Genomic DNA, 21,544 nt, shown 5'->3' with positions numbered 1-21,544 from the left:
AAAAAATAAAATAAAAAATAAAAAAATTCCTTCTTTCGAAACATCATTAAAAATATAAAATTCTGGAAGTTAAAGCTCTATATTTCTTCATTTAAATCTTGGTTTTGCTTTATACATTGACATATGCATTGAGTTTTTCTATAATTAATGCAAAATATATAGAAAAAAAAAGGACTATTTAATATAATATAACGTTAATGTTATTAAAGAAGTATTTAATAGTAATTTACACTAGAAAATTTAATTTTAAATAGAATTAATGAACATTTTTATTGGTAAAAAGAACTAGGATATACGCATTTCGGAAACACTGAATGCTATTAAAAATCTTTAAAGAAACAAAGCTTGAAACTTTATACATAAATAAATCAAGGCCTAAATTAAAAAATTAAATTAAATTAAGCATTTGTTATATATTATATTTTTATCAACAGAACATGAATAATGTAGACCTAACGATTCTGTAAATATTTTAAAAGTAAGTCTAATAGAAAAAAAAAAAAAAAACATTTAGAACTAGAAAAAGGGTTTAGAATTTTATATAAAATACATTTAAAAATTTATCAAATTAATTAAATATTTCATAAATATTGAGAAGAGTCGTATGAATCCACACGCTCGAGTGACATGCACAGCTTATGAAATAAACAAAAGTTCTGAGTTTTAATGTTACGTAACGATATATCATTACGAATTATGTTAAATATGAGATTTAATGTTAAACTAATCGGAAAATTTTCAATTATTAATGAAGAATATAAGCTTGCATTCACGCTAGAAAACATACGAGCTATCGTTGTATGAAGGTAGAAGAAATTTTACATTTTTCAACCGCAACAAATGTAAACAATGGAGAAAACCTTTTCGTACAGATCCTTTTCTGCTAACAGGCAGTGTTAGTGTCGTCATCTTTGCATGTAACACCCAATTTATGCTACCAAGCTAGAAGAATCTGCTTATTTGTGTCGTTTTATAGCGTAATGCAACATAAACCTAATTATAGACGGATTATAGTGAAAAGAGATGTCTACCTCATTTACGGCGCTCTTTCAAATATGTAGCCTATCTATCCTTATGCAAGGATTACGTCAGACAAGTTCGCTAAGATAAACCCATTGGCCCGACGCCATCATTATCTTAACTTTGGAGACAGACTGAAATTATCCATCTTGCCATCTATCCGATTCCTCTCTTTTCGGCCTGGACATATATTACTAAATTACAATGTAAATAAAATCTTTATTTTTAGGAGAAGGGAAAAAAATGATTTCGGATGATGGATAAAAATAAAATTATTGCTTTTTACGACTAGTTTTATGACTCAAATCACGCAATCTACGATGCTTGGTCTCTTATTACCAGATTCCTAATGTCTTTCAGATACTACGGATTAATCTTAACGAGATTATTATATATATATTTTTTCTTTTATTGATTAAACGTATTAAATTCGAACAGATTTTATAGATAAAGCGTAGAAAATTTTCACTATTCTTCTAATTTCATCTCTTCTAGAAACAGTGTAGGATCGGTTCGAGGCGAGCCGATACATAAAACCAGTAAAAAAAACTCCCCCTTCAATTATACTAATAATTTGAGTAATAAATACTTTATATATAGGCCTGTAGAATCCAGCAAATTATTTCAATCAAACGTATCTTTAATGGTTTACAAGCAGTCTTTAATTCTACAGGAGATTCATAATATAAAAGCAGACAACCACCTTAGAAAGATTGAAAACATCGAAATAAATTAAATTAAATTATATATTTTTTTAAATAAAATTGAATAAAATAACTATAAATAATAATAATAATAATAATAATAATCTGTAAATATATTTATTTAAATCCCCCCTTTTTTTTCATAACAAAGACGAAAGATTTTGCTAGAAGCTAGAAGTTTACTGGAGAAGTTTCGACGAAATGCAATTCATAAGTAATAAAAATGACTAGAATTTAAAAATTTTTTCATTAAATATGACACCGAATTTGTAATCTGGCACTTAAAACAATTGTCGACTTATTCTGAACAGTGGTTCTCTTTAATAGATTGACTTTAAACCCGTTTGGCCATAAAGTGTAGTTATTTAGAGTCAGGGATGTCGTCCATTAAATGCTAACAGAGAGAGCTTGAGGCTGTTTGATTATATTCTCTTCTGTGGTCATAAATCAATTTAGTATAATGGCAAATATTCTACTTAATGCGTTTGCTCTTAAATATTTAAATTTCTCTTCCGATTTTCTAGCTACTATTACAAGCTATAAATTTGCACGAGGTGTGGAAATTTTATTTAATCTTACTTAGCCGCATTCTCACCTAAAATACCAAATTTTACTTGTTATATTTACCGTTGATTAAAAGATCTTTTCGTAGCCTTTCTCTTCTCTTTCAAATCTTAAATAAAAAATATATATATATTTTTTTTTTTTCGAAAGTTTTGCAGGTAGTTTTACTAACGATAATTATTAAGAATTTATGAAAGTTTGTGTTAAAAAAAAAAAAAGAAAGAGCCAAGAAGAAGTAAATTAGTGATGCAGAACTAATTTTCTTTAAAGTAGGACGATAGTTCATTCTCTAGAGATATTTTTAAACTCGTCGATCACTGTGAATATTTGCTCATCGCTATATATATTTCAATTGAGAAGTCGAATTTTATTGAGTAAATGAGGAGAGAAGGAACATAAATCTGACATTATGTCTCTTTGGTCAGTTTTTCAAATCTTTCATTACGTTGTCACTATGACTAAACACATAATTTTCCACCTAAAGCTCGTTAGTCTTAGACGAGACGTTTTTCTTATCAATGGCAGTAAATCCTATTTCCCCGGTCACGTGATTTTTCCTGTGATTTATTTGTCCGAAGACAAGTTTGACTCACTCTTGAGACTCACGGTTCCAAAGTGTTCTCTCTTTCTTTCTCTCTCTCTCTGTAACTAAACTAGTTATATTTTCTCATACATTCCACTGAATTAGATACACAAAAACCTTATTCAATTTTATATTCAAAACAGAAAAAAAAAAAAAGAGAGTCAAAACTACTAGCATAGAAGGAATGTTAAAGCTGTTAACATTCTACTAACCTACAATTAGCATTTACTTAAACTCGCCTTCTTTGAAGACCATTATATTAACTTTTAAATATACAGGGTGGTCCATAAGTCCGGTTACTTTATATATTTCTTCAATATCGAAACATTATACTTTGTAAACCGTGTTTTCTCGCAAATAATTCGGCATTTTCTTCAAGAACATTAGTAATTTGTATGCGAAAGAGTTGTAATTTAGATAGTCCAACCTACATTTAATTAAATATATAAACAGTATGGAAATGAGTTCATCTTATTAAAGAAATATTTAAAGAAAAAAAAAAAAAGGGTTTAAACGAAATATTTGTGCATAAAATTACAAATCGAAATGTGAGAAACTATCGAATTCGGTTTTTGGTCACTGCAACGTATCAATGTGAGCAGCAATGCCCAAGATGCGAACGATCGTCAAGAGAGTCACGTGACAAACATTTGGCAGTACGTGCCGCTTGTCTCGATATGATTGGTAGATCTCTGAGGGAGTGACTAGAGGTAGCTGGTCACGTAGAGTGGGTTCTGGGGACGTTGGACGTGCATCGTATATAGAAAACAGACTCTCTGTCCTCTTTGAAGATATAAAAACGAATTGTTGTCGCTTAAGTGTTCGTAACAAAAAATAAAATAAAATACATTATTTAAAAGTAATTTTTATGTTTTTTTATAAAATCATAAATAATAAAAAACAGGCTATAAAAAATATATTATATTTTTAACTGAATTTATCGTTATTAGTAGAGAGAAAAAGTAGAAAAATCTTGTAAATTGAAGATTTTCAACTTTTCTTCTATCGCTTTTTTCCGTCTAAACAAAAAATGTGATTTTATTTCTTATAAATTATTTAATTAGCTATATATATTTATTAATTAATTTAATATTTTTAAAGATATAAATCTTAAAATACATATCTTCCAGTGTAAATATATATTGAAACAATGTAAATCTTTTACGTTATTTTTAATTTTTTTTATGATAAAAAATTCTCAGTTATTATTATTACACTTTTTTGTATAAAAATTAATACTTTCTATAACAAAATATGCTTTTTTTTAAATAAAATGCAACATTAATTAAACAAATTCTACATCATTAGATGAATAACTTTCATCATATCAACTTCCACTTAAATGTGATTAAAATATTTTAAAAATTAAACCGATAATTCTATCTTCTATACCCTTTTATTACACAAATTTTAATTCTATCGATCAAACATCATTGACCCGATTTTATCCTAACATTCTCATTTTATTAAATAATAATCCCACGTGAATTGTAGAACGTTATTGTAATGCAGAACCATACTCTATGCTTATTACTGCATACTATCCTGTTCTAAATATACTTTTTTTTTGCTAAATACAATTTATATAACTTTCTTTTACATTAAATGCTATATAAAAGCCTATATTTAAGTGAATTTTTTTTTTAAGTTTCAATAAGAATTAGGGGTGTATCTTTGTTAGAAAAGTAAGGAGTTCTACACCTGTTAATTTTGTTTAATGCATAAAATCTGATTAATTATAAGCTAAATTTATATATTTTGAAATGTTATTTAACTGTTTTCTACATAGAAATTATATTTAAATTAAGTTAGGTTAAGGAGGATTAACGATGCATTTCAGTTAACATTTCAGTTTATAAATACAATACAACTGTTATATATTATCCTTAATCTTCTTATTTGATTATTTAATATGGAATTTTTATTTAGTTTTAGTTAAGTGTTGAAAATTAAGGATGTATCGTCGTTGCTTAATTCATAATACTTGTAATTATAGCCACTGTATATTATATAAATATTTCTTTTTACTACAGAGTTTTATGTTAAATAAAATGATAATATAGATTAAAGTTGCATTCCGGATCTATTTATTTAATAAGGAAATATGATTAATAGAAATTTGTACTTATAAACTACTAGGCTGTTATTTAACACCGTTTTTCAATATAGAAATTTTTGTTTAGATCCAGTTGAGGAAAGGTAGTCCCGCCTACTAAGATTCGTGCCAATGCAGGCAGCACAGAAAGACACTTTGTTGTCCACGTGATTGATATCTGTTGACGTGACTCCAGTGCGGAACTGTCGTCAGCGCTTGGCTACAGACTCAAGATTTACCGCCAGTCCCAAAGTCTATTTCACCGTCTGACGATTCCGAAGAAGTTGACCAACGATTCCACCAAAAAGTCATTAAGGCTACAACAGAGAGCTCGTGCAACAAAAAAAAAGAAATCACCCTCCAATGACAAGCTTCCTTCCTTTTTTTCTTCTTCTTCCTATTTTCGGTTAGAACAACCCACTCGAATTTTATGTTATCGTAAATGATGAAAGGATTGTCTCTATAATATTGTTATTGGCATAAATATAACAAGATAAAACGGCAATTTAGTCATAAAACGTGTTTTTCTTATTGCGAGGTAGATTTTGGTAGTGTTAACGCACCTATTCGACTTCTTAAATGTAGCATGAAACAAATATAAAGCCGTATAAATTGTTATAATGTTTTTATACACTGAAATGTATTCAACTTAAAGAAAAAAAAATCGTTAAAAAATAGAGACGAATTAAAAGAATTTCTATAATCTCTCCTTCAGATTTTCATTATAAAAACATTATTTTTCAAATAATTATTACCATCTGATAGAATTATTGGCAGCGATAGGAATCGAGAATGTTCAATCAAGAGGGAGGATATGGATGTAGCCTAAAAAAGCAACATCAGCAGTTGGTTGGTACAGCACTTAGGCGAAGCAGTCCGTTAGTCTCCACGTCAGACAGACTCCCAGTTTATGATATGCAAGTCAGCTGGAGGAGAGGAAGAGGAAAAATCCCAAGAGATTCTCTAGACCGTCCATTTCTCTCTCTTCTACTGTATCCCTGCGAAAATCACTCTGATGGTCCGACCCAACCATTCTCTCGGGATGACGGGTCTAGCATCTGCGACTTAATCGTGTCTCTGCAGAGAACTTTCTAACTCCCTTTCTCTAGATGTCATTAAACCGACCTGCACATTGATTTGTCCTACATGTTATTTAACTATACTTTATTCTTGTATATATAACTTTATTATTAAAAGTTAATTCTAATTAACATTGTAGTATGAAGATATTTCCAAAATGCGTACCTTACAGAACCTAATTTTCGTACAAAAGTTTAATACTTTAAAATTAAGCAATAAATAACGAAAGAATTTGCTTTAACTTTCTACAATTATGATTAGAAATTAGACTTATAACGTTAAAAGAAACAGTAAATAGGTTAAAGAAATTCTAATTCTTAATTGTTTAATTAAAAGAAACTAATTAAACTTTAATCTTATAAAAAGCTTAAATTTTTTTAACGTATTTTTATGTGAAAAAAAAAACTTTTGATGATTTAATTTCGATAGTAAATAATCCAGATCCGTAAGTAAAAAAAAAATAAACCTGTAAGAATATTTTTTAGACTTTCGAGATTTACAGTAGTCGTTTGATGAATTGTACGGTCTTACATTGGAAGTCCATGTAAATCTTTCTTCAGGGAAAGAAAACGCGAGACTAATGAGGCTAGCTAATGTTAATTTATAGCTGGAAGGTGACGGGGTAACGCTTCTCTTCACTCACCAGGTCAACCATCACTTTGGTCCCTCGCTTACACCCTAACTGACATTATATCTTGCGCTCTGAATCATCCCTAGCTTGTTAAGGATAGTTATTGCTATCCTTGTCTAAATTATAAAACAGTTTATAAGGAATTAAATTATTGAATAATAATTGTAAGGGTTACAATATGACGGTCACGTTGAGTCATCGGTTTGTAGCCGATATTAGCTAATTTACTACACTGTATCGGGGAGTGAATGAATAACTCTTCAGGCAGTATGTCCCTTGGGTTTTGATTCCATATCCCAAACTCTGTATATACACATTCTATATGGCTTATCTATTGGTATTGATAGAAAGAAATCAAATATGGAGATCTACTACTGTGTTTTCTATCGCTATCTCCTGACGTTTATAATTAACTCCTAATAAATCTATAATATTATATAACGTAATTTTAAATAGATTAAAAAGAGTTTAAAAATTAAATTTATCTTTTTATGAAAAAATGTATTTAAATTAGTTAATCGATTAAAAAAACCCAACGTTATTATTAATAAAGTAAAATTTGAAATGTAATAAAAAGCGTAAGAACTGCACAACACATTGGATAAGCGGGAAAACAACCTTAACAGGCGTCAAAGGCGAAACAAATTAAATTTTAAACAATTTTGTCAGCAAGTAATATTTATAAAATGATGAAAAGTTAAGTGAACCGATTCCAAATCATGTAGCAAAGAACGAAAGAGGGAGAGGAAGAGGAGAGAGAGAAAGAGAGCGCGCGCTCGAGAGAGAAAGATGCAATTTTCCGAGCCACACCCTATTGTACACCAAGCAACTAATAAGAGCCATATCATTAAGCGAGTAATTACTGATAGCATCCATGTAGCACCTGGTGGAGAATGAACGAAGCACGGTACTGACGATTAGCTAATGGATAGCATTACGTGCAGCAAATACACGCAAAGTCCGTACCTTCCGCCCAACTTGCTAAATAATGATCAAAAAGGACACAAGTGTGCACAATCTTGCTTGTGTTACAACCCGGTAAAGTAACATAAAAATCGCCCGACTTAAGTTCTAAATGGAAGAATAGTGTTCTGATGAAAATTTAATGTCTTTTGTGTGTTGTCTTACCTTAATAATTTCGATATTGTTAAAATACTATAATATCTTTAATTTATTATCTAATGTGTTTATTTATATTTTTTTATAATTATAATATTCCTTAAATAAAATTAATAAATTTCTGTTTATTTTATATGAAGTACGATTTAAAACGTAAGAAATTTCGCTTCTTTCTAATAATTTCTTATGGAAAAAAAAGGTTTAAAATCTATTTAAAAATTAAATATTAAATTAATTTAAAATATTTCTAGTGCTTTTACATAGATTAAAATATGTAAAATTCCTTACTGTATAATTATACTGTGAGATATTTTAATGTTATACCTCTTACATTATGCCAGTTTTGTTTAGTATTTATAATAAAATTTCCAACTTTAAAACGTATAATAAACTTATATTTAATTTACACTAAGTGTATGGATAAAAATCTTTCTAAGAATAGCATCGATCAAGGAAGAAGACCAACCTTTATCTCATAGAGAAAAGCCTGTTTTGAGAAGATAGCCAAGCCCGAATGGATTCAATGGGACAAGTAGAAAACTATTAAAGGATTGACAAAATTTTACAATGTTCAAAAATCCACATATTATAGAATCAATTAACTTATTAAGCGAGGCAATAAATTCGTTCATCCTTATGCGTTAATGATAATGATATGGATAACGTTTTCTAATTTGGTTGGTTTATAGTCAACGTTTGCAGATTATTGTCATTAACAAGAATTAATGATGAGATTATATATACGAGCGTGTCAATCATTAATAATTCTGAAAGAATATTCCTTTCCTTATTTAACGTATCGAGCAATATAAATGGAACTCACATACTCACTCGCTCTCTCCCTCTTAACAAAATCAATGATACATTATTATAAGATAAGTTTCGGATCTGTTTTAGAACTTAAATATGATATAGAGAGATAAAAATATTGTGTTATTAAGCATTAACTAACTTTAACGCGCCTTCCTTTAGTTAGATTTTAAATCTAAACGAGGGGAGATGCGTTACAAATATTTATCTATCTTCTATAATACCTTATACTTTAGATTCTATCAAAAATGAATATGACAGGATTACCATACGAAATCTCTCATGATATATTTCATTACTTATTGATTGCTTGTATGACTTTACAAATTTGATTTTAGTAGTTTAGGGGGGTCTCTCTCTCTCTCTCTCTCTACCTGCGCTTCTGACTCACATTAAGGGCGTTGGATATTCATTTTAAGGCGATCAGATTATGATGGATTTACACTTATGAATTAGTTATTGTTATTTTATCGATATTTTCATATTAAATTTTCAATAATATCTGGTGTAAAAAGAGTTAGTAATGATAGAATAGTGTTAAGATGTACCGCATACTAAGCTGTAGTGTACATCTTAACTCCTGTTTGCTGCAATTTACAGGTTGTTTGTTGAAAGTACACATATTTTCGAATTAAAAGGGTAATTAAGGAATTTAATATTTTATAAGCCAAGAATCTGTAAAAAATTTTATTACAAATTTCACATATAGCAAATAGGTGAAGAAGAATAAACGATAAGGTGACTAAAACTTTGTGAAAACATAGATTATTTATTAAATTAAGTTTATGAGAGAAATCGTGATTAATTAATATTTAATTGAAGGCAATATAGGAGAAAGTACTAAAGTTGGGTCCAGAGATAACCTCAGAAGGAGAAACCTTGACAGTACACCCGAGGGCAATGGATATCTAATGATGAAACAAAGACACTTTGTTCAACTTATTCCTCACTCTATTTACCTAATACTGCATTAATCTATTAAATACGTAGCGTAATACTCGAGAGACGTCGAACTCATTCATTGCTAGCAAACACGTTAATTATTCACAGGTGATTATTAGCGTATGAGGCAAGTATCGTAAATTACACCTTGGTTATCGCCTTGTGATGAAAGGACTTCTAATTGGTTTAAGGCCAACCACTTCTATTTATTTCTAATCGGATAAAGAATTTAAAAAGATTCTATCAATTTCAACGTGATAAGCTCTCGGGGAATAAGAGATATTCTAAAGTCAACACGGAAGGGGATAATATTATGCAACCATCGGTCATTCTTTTATTTTTCACTATACAAACTTATTGTAAGTCATTTATGTATGTTATGAGGTAAGCGAATTATTTCGTCCTTCATTTCGAAGTCCTGCTTTATATCGAATTGATACTGTTTACAACATTATCTGGCAGATTGCCAGATCTTGTCCCCCGAGACTAACGTCAGGATCTAGCTAGTGTGGCACATTATTTATTTACGAAGCAGAAAGCAGCATTCGCCATTTAGTCTTGATGATGTGGTAGTGAAGTCTTGCCTTCCTTCTATTCGACTAACGATGCTAATCGTAGATTATTCAAAGACTCGCTGAGGTGCTGAGTGGTTTAACCATTGACGATTCTCGTCCAACATATTCAGAAATTTTCACATTGTTTCACCCTCGTCGTCGTCTCTTTCTTACTTAACTTACTTAATTTTTCTCCATTGACCATCGTAATTTTATATTCAATGCATTCTTTCGAAAGCTATCAGAGATTATTCGACTAATATTCCAGTGTAGGAATGTTGAATATCAGTAATCATTCACAAAGATTTAATCGGAAACTTACTTTGTTAATAATCATAGAGTTTATTGAGAAAGATATAATGGAGCTTATATATAAAAAGAGCCTTTATATATAATTTGAAACCGCTAATTATTCTCACGTAAATGTTTGTAGATTTTAATAAGGATTATTATTTGGCGTATTCTAAATCAAATAAATTAAACTATAAATAGATAATTTTAAATACGTAAAAATCTTCTAAACATCTTCTATACGAATTTATTCTTCATATAAAATTATACACATCTTTCGTATAGAAACTAGCAATAACTCGTGTAAAAAAACAAAAAAATATATATATATTTAATATTTTGGAAAGAAATTTTCCTAAAGAAGAATCTAAAATCTACAGCCAACTGTATCGAAATACGGGTCGAATCAAGTATCAATTTACTTTTGTCAAGGAAAAAGAATGAGTTATTGGTACTAGGAGACTAGATGAGAGATATCAGTATCTAAGAATCCTTTTACCAATTTTATCGTGCCACGTTATCTAATGAAATTCTAAAATATTTAAATCAAATCATTAAAATCTATATGAAATTCAAAGACTACATATATTGAGATAAAAAAAAACAAAGTTATTTTAATAATCTGTTTTTAATGCAGAAATGTTTTTTAAGAGAGAAACAAAAGTTGAGTTAACTAATAACTATTTTAAATTAAAGCTTTTATTTATTTTATAAACAAAAATATTATTCGTTTCACGTTATAAAGGAGAATTACAATACACATCAGAATAATTTATTATTATTTTAAATGCTTGTCAAGTAGAGAATTGACAATACATTTAACTATAAAAAAGGGGGTCTTAAATAATTTTAAAACTTTAATTTTATAAACAATTCATCTATATTATAAAATAAATTTATAAAAGAATTTAAAGTACTAAAGTATATAGTCTACTTAAAATTTTAAAAAATACTATTTATACTATTAAAAAAAACATTATTTAAATAAACAATTCCTTAAATATATTGTTTCGTATTAAATATTTTTCAAAAAATTATATATGTTTTTTTAAATAAAATTTTTAAAGCTTCGCCTAAAAAAAAAATTTGACTTCAGAAAATCATATCTAATTTAACATAACTCTTCACATATTTTATATTTAGTCAACTTCAATTTTCTATTATATAAATTCTGAACTATCAATATATATCATTATGAAGTCTTAGAGTATCTTTTACAGTTTCATCCGATAAGTCTCTTACATTCATCCACTGAATACAATTATAAAACATAAGTCATTTATTTATTTTGAATATTTTTATATATCAAAACTTCATAAAATTTAAAAATACAAAATGAAAAAAATACTCTTAAGATTCTTTATGCAGAGGTATATTTTCTCCTTTGTTTCTTAAAGAAGAGAAGAGAATCTTAAGAATTGGCTATCCTTAAATAAATCCTATCAAATCATATACTATCCTTTAGATTCCCTCTTTTCTCTCCTTAAAGAAACAAGGGAAAGGTGAATCTTAAGATAGAATATGGTTTTATAAAGTATATTAGATTCAATTCGAATAAATATTACAGAAATTTTATTATTACTTTTGTAAAATATTTATTTATCTTAGAATGAATATTAATTGATAAATTTTACAAGCTTTAAATATGACACAAGTTACAGATTTATTAAATATGAATATAAAAGTCGTTCGATCAGGACTTTACATTTGAGAATTTAACTTATAAATTGTTCATTCTACCGCATTTCTTTTATATTAAGAAAAAATTTCGCAAAATTATTTAATTATTATAATACACCTTTTTAAATGCTGATTTGACCCCTTTTTAATATACTAGAGACTTTAAAAAAGTGCCCAGAGATCTTCTCAGGAGAGGATCGAGAGAACGGTATGGATGCGAGAGAAGAATTAAATTCTAAGTTAAAATATACTGTATAAGTTTATTTATTCTATTCTAAGTATTGATTATTTCTCTAATTAAGCGTGTTACTTACTAATTAACGATTATATTTATTTATTTGTTCATCGTAATAAAGCATGAAAGCCTTTTTATTACATCAAAGCGATGTAGCCTACACAGTGGATGCGATGAACAAGAAATTTTATTCTTCTATACAATGAAACATAGGAAAATTGTAGATACATTATACATAGGTTAAGAGATAGCTTATTCTTGTTTATACGCTGATATTCTATATATAAGCAAGACAGTATTTACTCAATCTAAACATATTACAGCTTAAGGTTTTACATTACAAGAGCGCAATGTAAGGGCTTACATTTTGAAATTTTATATTATTCGATAGAGTGGAAGGTCTCTTGTTATAGCTTAAGTCCACAGAATGTCTGAATTCGATAGACGAATGTCTCACATATATATGAGAAGATTAATTCCAAATTAAAGCCACTTTCTAAGTAAAAATTTGGAATTTTACTTGATAAAATTTAACTAATGATAAAAATAAATTCATTTTTTGAGATAATAATGTAAAGAATACAAAGTTTATTAAATAAGTTCAATACTAAATCAGATTTTAAAGAATATAGAATCATTATACAATTATAATAAGTAAATAAATAGTGTCAGTTCCTTCAAAACATTCGAAAATTTAATAGAAATAGAAACACATTCTATGTTCTATAGATTTTGAATTAAAAAGTTCAATTAAATACATTTCGTGTAGGAAAAAAACCCCACGAATATAAATCCACCAATAGATTAATGATAGCCTTATTATAAATAATGAAGAATAATTTGTGGTAGTATATTATACTATATTGCTTCTCATTAACAAAGTAATTTTAGGACCAAAAGAAACTTAATGTTTCGAAGCATAAAACTGTTTTATGTCCTAAAATGAAGGGAAAGTGTCCTGTTTATGCCCAAAAATAAAATTTAAACAACAAATTTAAAAGTTTTTGAGTCCAAGTGACAGCCATAAACAAAGAAGTGAACATCATTTATCACCGTGAGCAGACCTCTATTCAATATTTCAACCCGGTCTAGTAAAGTATAGAGAAAAACGAAAGAATGTGCAATGAAAATTAAATATGAATAATTGAATGATGGCGATAAGGGCTTGGCCATCTATCTCTTTGGGGCAAGCAGGAGACCATTAGATCCCATTGGTGTTGTTCGTTGTAGTCCCAACAGTGCCATTACTTTCGCTTGGCTTGAACAAACTTCTGGTGATGGCAATTAAATAGAACACGTGGTACCATCGAAACCCGCTTTCACAACACCACCGATGATAAAATTTATTCTTACTGCACTTGCACAATTGTGGCTTGTCTTCTAAAACAATGATCACTGTTTTGAAGATATAGAGCAGAAATTAAGTTGTATTTTTCCCATTTTTTTAATAAAAACTAAAGAATGATTCGACGTTTTCTTTATAAATATTTAAAGAAATTTAAATTCGATGCATCACTAAAATTACTCTCTGGATACGTTTGTTAAGAATAGAATTTCTAACAGAGGACATTTCACGAGGATTACTAGATGAGAAATTCAATAGGCAACGTTTGATGATTTATTTCAAATGCCAAACAATGACATTCGTCATAATTTACAATTAAATATAAATAACCTAAGCAATAGCAATTTTTCATTTCAAATATAAATGTTCCATTGTCGTACACACGAACAACTAATACAATTGCATTAAGTTGGTACTGTACATTTTTTTTATTATTATTTTTGCATTATACAATATAAAAACTAGTCTAACACATATTTAAATTTAAGAATCATTTAATAATTTATTAAATTTTAAAATTTTTTGTGTAATTTAATTATAATTTAAATTTCTGCGAATAGTTATAAGTAGGGCCTATACTTTAACAAATTAATAGTTGATTAATGACAATGAAGATTTTGAATCGTGTGGAGGATTTGCCATAAAATTGCATCCAAAAATATAAGAAAAGTCAATTCACATAGATCAAAACTAGAGATTAGTGACGTCTTGTAAGTCGAAACTTCCTTCAAGAAATTTATACATCCGCTAATGCGAATAAGTTATAGGAGGTTGAGGTTCTCTTAAGCATTTTGGTATGATTACTTACTATAATTAGATCTAATATTATATTTTTAACAATCACTTTGCGATTAAAAATTATTGGTATAATAACGCTGGTGTCTTACATCAATTTAAAATCCATTGATAGACATTAATGAGTAAAGTAAAATATTAATATCCTAACTTCGAACATATCCTAAGAAATTGCTGGCACTTTCCAGCTACAGTAGACATTTAACAGTGTTTTATTTTTTTTTACCTTATCATTAAACTTTAAATATAAATGTAAATCAGAATTAATAGCGTTGACTAATAAAATAATCAGAATTAAAGTTGTTAAGAGATCGAAAGGTGTTTGAAGCAATTAAAAGACGAGAAAATCTAAAAGAAAGTATCGAAGGATGTAAGACATGGACGATCTATTTGGTTAGACTGAGATAGACGGGCCAACATTTCCTAATTGCCATCGACCCAAACGACGAAATTCATTTGGTGACTTGAGTCAGTCACGGATAACTGAGCCTGTTAAAGCTTATCTACCAACAACAGCTTCCTTTCTCAATGAATCCCTCTTTCTTTTTATCTCGACTTTTCTTTTCTCTCTCTTTACTCCTTACACTTTAATACATAATACAAGCAAGTTAACAAACCTCTTCATTTTAATTCTGTATAAAGATTAAAGTTACAAGTAGTACAGTACATAACATGAAAGAATTTTTAAACGAAGTTTAGAAAACTATTTTAATCAAGAAAATTCGGTATAAAGTTTGAAAAAATAAATAAATAAACTTAAATTTCTATCAAGATTAATTTTATTTCGTGCTTAGTAAATATGTGAATTAATGATTAAAATCTTCGGTGATTTCGTAAGTAAAAAAAAGTACTTAAAATACTTTTTATATATAAAAATTATAACGTTTTAATTCATTTTTAATCCTTAAAAAATTGCTTATAAATCAAGAAAAATAAATATATTTTTTTCTTTATTATAGGCCTATATNTACCTCCTTGTTTGCTCTCTTAGATATTACCTTCTCATCAATGTGGAGGGTGACCATAAGTATCACCAACACATTTTGAAATTTGTCCATCTTGAGTGTTACACATTATTTTTTACTTTTGACAACGATACCTTTGTACACGGAAGAGGCATTCCCATGGGAAATCTCTCCACAGGAATCTTATGTGAGCTAATCATCTGCTGTTTAAAAAAGGAGATACTGTTAGGGTACCTACATCTCATCATGATGTACATTAGCTACGTCAACAATGTTTTTATATTGTGGTGCAGAAAATCAAATCTGCATCTGTTTCTATATAAACTGAATAATAATTCTTATGGTCTCCTACTAAGCTTGGAGAAAGAGAGCTAATTTTTAGATGTATCCATCACTTGCAAAGTTGGCGAGATCTTCACCAATATTTACCATAAGCCCAAATATCAATTTGCTTTTATCCCACGCAGTTCATTCAGTCCACTCTTTCTCCATGAAACTCAGCATTCAGGTCATTAATATGGTGACTTACACCCATTGCACTAATATTATTGATACTTATATTGAACTGGATTATTTTGAGACAGGTGCCAAACATTGTGTTTCCTGCACTTTTGAAACAGCAAGAACTAAATCTTCACAACCGGTCTCTAAGAAGAAGGCTATGTTACACTATGTTTCCACATTAAGATGCAGTACACAAGGAACTGGCTAAAATGAACAATGTAAACCTTGTCTATAATCTGACAGTTTTTGAATTCTGCATAATGACAAGGATCCACTTAGCAACTCTAACTCCTTGGGTGTTTATGCCATTCCAATTGAGGGCCAGCATTTCAACACATAGGTAATACATCTGGGAGTTACTGCACACACTACCACAAAGAATTAAGGAACATAAATATGTCATTGAAAAAATCTTAACACTAACGTATTAGTGGCTTTTGCCTCTTAGCAGGACATAGATATGGGATGAGGCTAAGATCTCTAGACCCACCAGGAACCCTAACTCTGTCAGGTTCTTGGAGTTATTAGAAATTTTTAAAGCTAATAGAAAACACTTTTGTATCAATCACAGGGATGCTGACACATTATTGACAACATGGAAATCTATATACCAGCTTTAACTCGAGCTTCGGTCCTCTGATAATTGTTTATTGTTATTTTATTTTTGTACCATTTATATTTGCTTGTATTTATGTTTTTAAATTTTGATTATAATATGTATTTACAGTAGAGCATTGATTATCCGACCCACGATTAACCGTCACCTCAGTTAACCGACCGCTCTAGTCGACAAATTCAAATATCCACTATTGATGTGGCGCTACAATATTTGGCTATGTCTTGGCTACTTTAATAGTATTTTTATGTGTTTTAGCTGGCAACATGGCTTGACCATGAAAGGGAGCCAGTATTTAAATGATACTTAATTTTCTAATTTTTAATGATACAATAGTGACGATTATTATTTTAAAAAAAGTTTTGTTAGGCTTAACATCGATGAAAATTCAACGCAAATAGGTTCATAGCGATACATTAATATACTAATTACATGAGATATACTAATATACTATACTAATAATGTATTTTTTCATATTTTTCGGTTATCCATTTTTTCAGTTATCCAACCAACCCCAGTCCCCAATTGAGTCAGATAATCAATGCTCTACTGTATTTATTTTTATATCACTTGTATTACTTGTATTATATCACTTGAATGTTCTATTAATCTTGAAAGTTCTTCCTGTTCTTTTTAATTTAAATTATTTTCATTGCATTTAATGTTTTTAGAATGTTCTTTTTGTTTTTTTTGTTTCATTTAAATTTGATGTTGCAACTGAAGAAGTCCTATGGATGTAGGTCAAAAATAGTTTTGGTTGATTAAATATATTGTTGGAGTTACATAAGGTATATTGCTTCTTTTTTTTTTTTAATGTACTTATCTACATTCGGTATTAGGAAATTGTTCGCCTGTTATTTTAAAGTTTAGTACAAATGGACTTAATAAAATAATTTTATAAATGTATATAAGAAGTAGAATTTTGATTAAAAAAAATTGAATTTCGATATTACAACCACAAATATGAAAACAAGAAAAATTGAAGAACACCTGAACCTCTTGTCTTCTAGAATAATAAACAGTTAGAATATGTTTGATTTGACTCACAAAATGATATCCAGAAATAACAATGTTATCAATCTTAAGATGGAAATTTCGAAATAAAAAAAATAAAAAAAAAATCAAATTTCGGGGTTAAATCACTGAATAAAAATGTTGACTCTTAAGATGATTGATTTTACATTCTGTCATACAATTGTTACAAACATTGCCCTTAAGGTAAGCTTCTGTTTTGCTTTTCTTATTTATTTATTTATTTATTACTATTATTATTAATAATATTACTACTTAACTGAAGAAAAATAATCATCCCCCCTCTTCCTATTGTGTTTAGTTAATATAAACTTCTTACCTGTTTGGTGACAGAATCGATAAGTCTTACGTACAAATCTTGTTCGTTGCGAATTCCTACAAATATTAAACACTAATTAGTTATTTTCTAATTTTTGTTTGTATTCTGTTGACATTTAATTAAGATACTTTCGAAACATAAATGAGATTCTTCTTAAGAAAAAAAAAATAAAATAAAATTTAAATAAAATAAGATTCTTATCGATNAATAAGAATTTACAAGCTAACATATTTTCAACAGCATATATATAGCCTTAATACACGATTCTTCAATATTTAAACTAAACGATCCCTAAATTATAAAAGATTAATAATGGCATTAATATGCTTCGTGATATACTATATAAAAAGGAAACATTTTTTTTTTTTATGTATTTCACATGCGTGAGTGTTGATTATTTCTTTTCAATATAGTCAAATTCGCATGTAAAAGTGTTTCTACATGCGGCGGTCATACCTATTAAGAGAATTAAAGAAGCCTATTATCATAAGAGGCATGACAAAAGCTAGTGGGAGACATGCGGCATGTCAAACCGTGACACGTGTTGATCACGTGAAACATAAACCTAACATTGCAACGACACGTGCATGAAAGTAAATAGGTGTAAGAAATATCGTTCCTACCTATCAATGATGACCGGATCAGAAGGCGTTTCGTTCCTGTTTCCACAACTTTTTTTATCACAACACCGACTAGAAATAAAAATAAATCAACTAATTAATTATACAGAATATAAATTTAATAATAAAAAAAAATAATAGATTTTTAACGATTATATCGATTATAATAATAAGCACAGATTGTATATATGTTTACTACACAATCTATAGTGATTTGAATGAGATTAATTAGAATCGGTTATATTATAGTTGTGTGTTTGGTCATCATGAATCGCGTGTGTTCTGCAACATTCCCTCTCGGGAATAACTTACATCTTCCAATAATTGGCAAGTGCAGGGAACGTGCTGTTAATTGCAATTGGGACTAGTCCAAAATGTTACTAGGAAACTACTATACTCACCTGCACATTACTTCATGAGTTAACAATACTCTGCACATTTCGGGATTTTTATCTTGGCCTTCGTATACTATAGCCTATAAAAACATATTAATGTTTATATATTTTTAATACTTAAATTTACGAATTAAATATAGTTTATTTATAATAATAATAATAATAATAATAATAATATGTTTAATTTGTTAAGTATATGAAAGTGGATAAGATAAAATTCAGCTCCTTTTGAAAGTGCAGAATAGAAGATGTGAACTGGAAGCATATGGGTGATCGGACTGACAAGAGGTCAAAAGCAGGAGGGACTTGTGAAGGCAGTTCACTGCTATTCTTTGTGTCGTTGTAGGAGTGATATCCGGGCATTCACACTGCAACATCGAGAGGAGGTAAATGGCAGAGAAAATTAGCTTGGCTAGCCAGGTTTCTATCGAAAAAGGACGTCTCTCTATCTTTCTACATTCTACAATAAATGTTTTATTTTCTCAATATATCTAATTGAAAAAACTTTTAATCCTAATTAAATTGTCTTCCTTATCGGTTTGTCTTACCGATAAAAAAAAAAGAAAATAAGGACGTAAAATTCTTTAAATTTTTTTTTAAAAAAGTTTGTTTTATTTTAAATTATTATTATTTTAAATTTATGTATTAAAATATAAAATAATAATTCATAAACTGTATTATTTAAAANTTTGGTTAGTATGTCACATGATACTGTTTCCATGTCAACTCGGAGTTTTTATTCCACCAATTGCCACATGTCACGTGATGTTGTGATGTGCCCTACTTTGTCGAGTGTGATCCTATCGACCTATACGATTATTGTCCACACCCCTTGTAAAAGACGTGGCTGCTTTTCGAATCAGTTTTAAATATGTGACTGAAATATGCCTTTAAATAGCTATTTAGATAAATTATTTTTTGTTTTTTTTTGTTATATAACATTGTCTAATTTTAGTAATAAAATTAGATATACATATTACATATTTTAAATATGTTATAAGCATGTTTATAATATGAAATGACGAAGTTAAAATTGTATTTTCAATTAAAAAAAATTACGCTAAATGATTTATAGATGTTATAAAGGGGCCTGATTTACATTTATAACCCTTCAAAATTATAAGAGGCCTTTCTTTTCCACTAAATAATAGGGCCTATATGTAAAAGTCTAAGGCCTTAAAGCTTCATGCAACGAATCTTGTATACATTATGTGCAAATCCTATCTTGGGTTTGCGTGAATTCTTTTTTTAAATATAAATCCTAAAAATCTAAATAATCGTTAAAATAAAGATTATCTTTTAGTTTCTATGTCGATACAAGAAGATGATATTTTAAATTTTTCGAACTTTAAAAATTGATAAAAAATCTTATCATGTATATTTACATATTAGTTGAGAAAAGCATTGAAATAAATAGGATCAATGTAAAAAAAAGACAACTCAGATAAGGATAATATAGAGAGATTATAATGTAACATCAAGTAAACGTGTAAAGGAAAAGTGGAGAATAGGGATGATGGGTGCAATCGAAGGGATTTTAGGAGGCGTGCTCGACAATGGATTAAGAGAATCACCACTTGTGTGAATGTCGTGGGTGTAAATGTGGTCATTCTCTGGCCAAACTGACCATCACTACCAAGCTGACCAGACATGCTATAAAAGATTATATAGAACGTGTTCTTTTAATAAAAAAATTCTTTATAGAATTTACAGTAGTCTATATTATATAGTAAAATATATATATAATAATTTGTATTGGTTAATAGAGTGAATCTTCTTGAAGTTAATGGAGAGAAAGAGCGCCTTTTTCACACTAGGAACTCATCTAAAATATACTTAGATAAGACTTGGATTGCCCGTCTACATTTGCACCTTTAATAAACTTAAGTGTCCTGGATTTTAAACATAATATACTTGTTTTTACTACATTATCCAGTGGCCATTTTTTTCTTGTCTTTTACACAATTAACTGAGGCCGTAGCCTCAAATAAAAAGATAGAACCTCAGTGTTCTTTAGATGAGTTCATAGTATAAAAAAGGGATAAGAAAAAACTCACGCTTGAATTGTCTACATTAGTATTTTTAACGAACTGGATTTAAAAAAATTAAATTTAAGAGTGAAAGATCAAGCATCTTGTGTAAATATATAAAAGTTTTTCTACATATTTTTAGTTTATTTTACTTTTATTGTAATATACAATAAAAATTCTATTAAAATGTTTCTTATATATAAAATAAACGTTTTCAATATAATCTAATTGATCTCGTTTTATTATTAATTTCAAGATGATTGATTCTATAACATATAGCCTACTATAAAAAGTCTATATATTGTGTAGTATAACTTTTTTTTTATAGAATATTTTATTATATAAAAGAATAAACCTACTTATACCTCACTAGAAAATAGGAAAGTAAAAATTTTATATTTTTATATAACATATAATATAGAACATTTTATAGAATTTTTAACAAATAATAATGAATTTTCTTGAAGTCAATAGAAAGAAGGAAATAAATTGTATTGTATAATACTTTTTTTTAAATAAAAAGTATGAATACTTAAAGGTAATTATTATATAACAATTTTAATAAGTTAAAAAAAAAATTACGTGAAAAATTCAAAAGTAAATCTTTTCGGAGAA

The 21,544-nt window shown here is 28.4% G+C and overlaps 1 protein-coding gene across 1 annotated transcript in view; it reads right to left on the bottom strand.

Annotated features, from left to right (window-relative positions):
• Window positions 1-21,544, bottom strand: part of LOC111618451 (transcription factor collier-like) — a 67,577-nt gene that overhangs the window by 29,084 nt on the left and 16,949 nt on the right. Inside the window, exons 5-6 of the mRNA XM_023359995.1 lie at window positions 18,906-18,979; window positions 18,508-18,576 (exon numbers count right to left, since the gene is read on the bottom strand). Of these exons, the coding sequence (XP_023215763.1) occupies window positions 18,508-18,576; window positions 18,906-18,979 (143 nt within the window). The remainder of the gene's footprint in view (window positions 1-18,507; window positions 18,577-18,905; window positions 18,980-21,544) is intronic.

Source organism: Centruroides sculpturatus, unplaced genomic scaffold, assembly GCF_000671375.1.
Source record: "Centruroides sculpturatus isolate CEXI.00-Female unplaced genomic scaffold, Cexi_2.0 scaffold5, whole genome shotgun sequence".
Taxonomy (NCBI): Eukaryota; Metazoa; Arthropoda; class Arachnida; order Scorpiones; family Buthidae; genus Centruroides; species Centruroides sculpturatus.
The sequence above is the reverse complement of the archived record's forward strand: the minus strand, read 5'-3'. Positions and strand labels throughout refer to the sequence as shown.